Raw genomic sequence first — 5,464 nt, 5'->3', positions numbered from 1 at the left:
GAATCGGAGCTGCAGTCGCCGATCTATGCCAGAGCCACAGCAACGCGGGATCCGAGCCGCATCTGCAAACTACACCACAGCTCACGGCAACGCCGGATCCTTAACCCACTGAGCAAGGCCAGGGATTGAACCCGCAACCTCATGGGCGCAGCCGCCGACTAACCCAGGGTCTGCGGTTCTTTTTAAGGGAGAGTAGGCGGAGCTGTGCCTTTTATCCCGCCCAGTGCTGAGAAGACTCACGGCCAATGAGAGGGCGGTCCGGGGCGGAGCCATTTACGCGTGCGGCGTGACGCCATCACGCTCGGGTCGGCCCTCCGCGAGCTGTGGAATTGGAGGTGACCGCCAGCCGCGCGCTGCTGCAGAAGCCGGGGTTATTCCGGGGCCCGAGACGCTGCAGCGTGGGAACCGAACCCTCCAGGCGAGTCGAGTCGAGTTACCAGACCCCGGGGTTTTAGGGGCGAAGAGGTCAGTCACCCCCACCCGTTCCTAGACTGGGCGGCGTGGACTCACGCGCGCCCCAGGTAGCTGGGCTGTGAGCCTTTAGGGAGAGACACCTGAGCGGGATGGAAAGAAATGAGGAACGCCGGTAAAGACCAGTGTTTGTTCGCCCTGTCGCGCGGCTTATAGGTTAAATTCTCGACACTCCTGTGAGTAAGCCCTGTTATTCCCATTTTGCATGGGGGGGAAACTAAGGCTTAGATTAAAATTACAACTTTATAAGCAGTATAAACACGGGAGGTTGAATAGTAAGGAAATAGTGAAACGAGTAAGCATCTCTAAAGTGATTTCAGAAAGCTAACAAAAGGTGTTTCAGAACTAAACAGGATTTTTTTTTTTTTTTTTTTTTTGTCTTTTTAGGGCTGCACCCATTGCATATGGAAGAGCCCAGGCTAGCGGTCGAATCGGAGCTACAACAGCGGGCCTACACCGCAGCCACAGCCACACCAGATAGCCGAATCTGCAACCTACATCACTGCAATGCCAGATCCTTAACCCACTGAGCAGACCAGGGATCAAACCCGCGTCCCCATGAATACTCATCTGGTTCATTACCACTGAGCCATGACAGGAACTCAGAAATTGGGCAGGTCTAATGACGAAATTGATTTGGCAAGTCACAACTTTACCAAATTATCAAACTTTGGAATTTGTTTTCAGGTGACCCAAGCCACAGAATGTCAATAGCACGTTCATCTGTCCATGCCAAATGGGTCGTGGGGAAGGTGATTGGGACAGCAATGCAAAAAACTGCTAAAGTGAGAGTGACCAGACTGGTTCTGGATCCCTATTTGTTAAAGGTAAGGAACATCTCTCATTTCAGATGGCGATAAATCAGCGTGGTCTCGGTTCTGAGCAGAAAAACACTTCCCTGACAGTAAAGATGCATTGGGCATCTGCTATACACCAGACATCGTGCTGGTCTGTGGGTATAACATGAGTCAATCGTGGTTTGCACTCACATTGTAGAGACACATAGAGTTAATTTCAGTCAATCTGATTAACTGCTATGGTCATTCTCTGTGTGAAACAGTGTGGGGCGCAGAAAGTAGGACTCAGTCTTCCTTCCCAAGTTGCTGAAGGAGAGACTTCTTGACTCTAAGACATTTGAGCTGAATGTCAAAAGGGATTTTATCCAGGAGACCAGGTAGAGGGCAGCAGGGATGTGGGGAGCCATTCCTCCCATGATGAATAATTTGTGAAAGTTCCTTTAGCAGTATATTGACCTAAAACAGACTGCTGGTTATTTCTGCAGTGGGTTTATTCGAGATGTGCAGAGAATTGCAGTTCAGGGTCTGTAACCACAGTGAGCCACGTGCACGTCCCCCACGGCAGTGGCCAGCTGAACGAGGGGAGGATGCTTTTATGGGGCGGGGGAGTTGCGAGGGATACACTAGACTAAGAGTTCATGGCTTTCCATTGGCTGAATCATTGCCGGGAAGGAAGAGAAGGTCGTTCTTCATGTTGCGCTCTGTTATCATCACAGGGTTGAGAGCTTCCCCTTCTGGTCTCCCAACCCTGTTTAAATGGGGTCTCTGTTTATTAATTTCTCACACACGAAAGGGCATGACATTCTACTGGAGCAGCAAGTGGTTTGGCAAGGCTGAGCCCAGAGCTTGGCACTCAGTAGGCACTGTTGTTGAATGAATGCAAGAACAACCAGAGCTGGACCGTGAAGGGTCTTTTATGTTGTATTTTGGGATTCATCCTATAAGCAAGGGAAGGACAGACTGGGAGGGCTGGGGCTGAAGACTGGAGGTAAGGAAATGGGTAAGGAGGCTATTGCAAAAGTCTGGGACAGAAATGATAAGGAACTGAGCAGTCCCTGGAGCAGCAGGGATGGCATGGGGAAAGTAGATTTCAGAAAAGGAGCGCTCGAGTCCCCGATTTGGTAGATGGTCAAGGGAGGGAGAGGGAGGTGCCAAGGATGTTTCTGCATTCGATGTTGGGCACACTGGTCAGTACAAGTGCTGTTTGTTATCTAGGATCAGAAATGCAGGAGTTCCCATTGTGGCGCAGCAGAAACAAACCCAACTAGAAACCATGAAGTTTCGGGTTCTATCCCTGGCCTCACTCAGTGGGTTAATGATCCAGCGTTGCTGTGAGCTGTGGTGTAGGTCTCAGACACAGCTTGGATCTGGCGTTGCTGTGGCATAGCCCGGCAGCTGTAGCTCCTATTAGTCCCCTAGCCTGGGAACCTCCATATGCCTCTGGTGCGGCCCTAAAAGGACAAAAGTCAAAAGTCAAAAAAAAAAAAGAAATGCAGGAGCAAGCTAGGAGTTCCTGTTGTGGCGAAGCGGAAATGAGTCCGATTAGTATCCATGAGGATTTGGGTTCAGTCCCTGGCCTCGCTCAGTGAGTCAGAGATCCAGCGTTGCCATGAGCTGTGGTGTAGGTCGCAGACACAGCTTGGATCCCGTGTGGCTGTGACTGTGGTGTGGGCTGGCAGCTGAAGCTCCGATTTGACCCCTAGCCTGGGAACCTCCATATGCCACAGGTGTTGCCCTAAAAGGCCAAAAAAAAAAAAAAAAAAAAAAAAAGAAGAAGAAAAGAAACACAGGAGCAAGGTATAGAGTGAAGGCATCATCATTGGCCTTAGAATCAGAAGACCTTAATTTGGTCTCCCAGGTCCCTCAGCAGATTAAGCATCTTGTGTTGTCACTCCTGTGGCTCGGGTCACTGCTGTGGTGTGGTTTCCATCCCTGCCCCAGGACCGGCTCCCTGCTGTGGGCGGGGCCAAAAAAAAAAAAAAAAAGACCTTAGTTTAAGTGCTGGCTGTTGTTCACTAGCTGTGCATGTTACCTAACTTCCCTGAGCTGGTCTTTGTTCTGTGTAAAATGGGAACACCTGCCGTGGCAGGGTGAGTTGTAGGTAATAGCTGGTTCCAGTTCTCATCTGTGGCTTATTTGCCGTACTTAGAGCATGGCATGGAGCTAATTGCTTTATATACATTATTATAACGTTTCATTGTGTTGGTAACTTTAGAGGCACAGGTATTTTTCCATTCATGTTATGGTGGGGAAAAAACCTGAGCATGGAGTGTTTAAGGGACTTGTCCCAAGTCACAGAGCTAGTCGTGAGAGAACGTGTTTTTAGGCTGCAGAGAAGGCTCTACTGGGAAGAAAGAGTTTATTTTATTTTATTTATTTTATTATTTTTTTTAATATTTTTTACATTTTTTAAATTTAATTATTTGTTTTCATCTTTTAAGGTTTTATTGGGGTGTAGTTGATTTACAATGTTGTGACAACTTCTTCTTCTTTTTTTTTTTTTTTTTTTTTTTTTTTTTTTTTTTTTTTTTGTCTTTTTGCCTTTTCTAGGGCCGCTCCCGCGACATATGGGAGGTTCCCAGGCTAGGGGTCTAATCGGAGCTGTAGCTGCCAGCCTACGCCAGAGCCACAGCAACCCGGGGTCCGAGCCTCGTCTGCAACCTACACCACAGCTCATGGCAAAGCCAGATCCTTAACCCACTGAGCAAGGCCAGGGATCGAACCTACAACCTCATGGTTCCTAGTCGGATTTGTTAACCACTGTTCCACAATGGGAACTCCCCAGAGTTTAAATAGTGTAGAAAAGAATGATCCCTGATACAGTGAAGGGACCACAGGGATTAGGCTGGAAAACTTAGGGACAGGATCAGCTCTGGAAAAGTCACTGTGCTTCCCAGAAATTAAGCAGCTTATTTTTGTATTAGAAGCTTCTATCCATATATTTTCTATATGTATTCTATATATATATTCTATCCATATATTTTCTCCCAAGTCCCAGCTTGTCGTCCGTGCGTTGCCTTTTCGTATCGTGTGCGGCCTTGCGTGATCACAGGTGGGAACTACTGATTTCTTCTCCCTTCTCTCCACAGTATTTTAATAAGCGAAAAACCTACTTTGCCCACGATGCTCTTCAGCAGTGCACCGTCGGGGATATCGTGCTTCTCAAAGCTTTACCTGTCCCTCGAACCAAGCACGTGAAGCATGAACTGGCCGAGATCATTTTCAAAGTTGGACAAGTCATAGATCCGGTGACTGGCAAGCCCTGTGCAGGAACCACCTACCTGGAGAGCCCCATCAGTCCCGAAAGCACCCGCCTGACCAAAAACCTGGAAGCACTCCAGCTCTCGTCAACACAGTGAAGGGGGAGTGAAGACGGAGCCAAAGGGAAGGATTTATAAGTTTGCTTTATGGAAAAATTTTTCTAAGTTTCCTCACAAACCGTCCAGTTTAATCTTCTGGTATTTATGAAATAGTGAAAGTAAATGAAATAAAAACTTTGTTATAATTTTTCTTAAAGGACTATGGTTATGTTTCATAGTTCCTTCTCTGTGAACATAGTTCCTGTTATCCTAAGTGTGCCTAGCGATCCACTGAACTGTTTCGTAAAACTGTTTTAGAAGACATTCCCTTCATGGCTCAGTGGTTAACGAACCGGACTAGGATCCATGAGGATGCAAGTTCGATCCCTGGCCTCACTCAGTGGGTTAAGGATCCGGTGTTGTTGTGAGCTGTGGTGTAGGTCACAGATCCCAAGTTGCTGTGACATAGGCCAGCAGCTATAGCTGCAATTCGACTCCTAACCTGGGAACTTCCATATGCCGAAGGTTTGGCCCTAAAAAGCAAAAAAAAAAAAAAAACTTTTAGAAGGTGTATTTTTTTTTTCCCATTTCCATTTTTTTATTTTGAGAGAAGAAAACCTTTTGATATTATTCATAGATAAGCCTGCATTAAGCGAATGTTTATTTTTGATGGCATATATTCAAAATTAATTTTTTACTCTGATTTAACCAATTCCACAGGGAAATAATAAACATGACTGGGTCAGACTTTATCAGATTAAAGTTCTGTATTTTAAGAACTGGTGGCCTAGCAGTTAAGAATTTGGTGTTGTCACTGCTGTGGCTTGGGTCAGTCCCTGGCCCAGGATCTTCTATATGCCACAGGCACAGCCAACAAAAAAGTTCCCTTGGTGGCAC

At 46.9% G+C, this 5,464-nt stretch overlaps 1 protein-coding gene across 3 annotated transcripts; it reads left to right on the top strand.

Moving 5' to 3' along the window:
• Window positions 261-4,787, top strand: MRPS17 (mitochondrial ribosomal protein S17). 3 transcript variants are annotated; one of them, XM_005662022.3, is made up of 3 exons: window positions 261-418; window positions 1,159-1,298; window positions 4,358-4,787. In XM_005662022.3, the coding sequence occupies exons 2-3, from the start codon at window positions 1,176-1,178 to the stop codon at window positions 4,625-4,627; spliced, it is 393 nt and encodes a 130-aa protein (XP_005662079.1). In that variant the 5' UTR covers window positions 261-418; window positions 1,159-1,175; the 3' UTR covers window positions 4,628-4,787. The 3 variants fall into 3 exon arrangements, with proteins under 3 accessions (XP_005662079.1, XP_005662080.1, XP_003354569.1); XM_005662023.3 differs by having other exon boundaries at window positions 261-647; XM_003354521.4 differs by having other exon boundaries at window positions 267-465.

This window comes from Sus scrofa, chromosome 3 (genome assembly GCF_000003025.6).
Source record: "Sus scrofa isolate TJ Tabasco breed Duroc chromosome 3, Sscrofa11.1, whole genome shotgun sequence".
In the NCBI taxonomy this organism is placed as follows: Eukaryota; Metazoa; Chordata; class Mammalia; order Artiodactyla; family Suidae; genus Sus; species Sus scrofa.
Note: the sequence above shows the minus strand (reverse complement) of the source record. Positions and strands in the feature narration are given on the sequence as shown.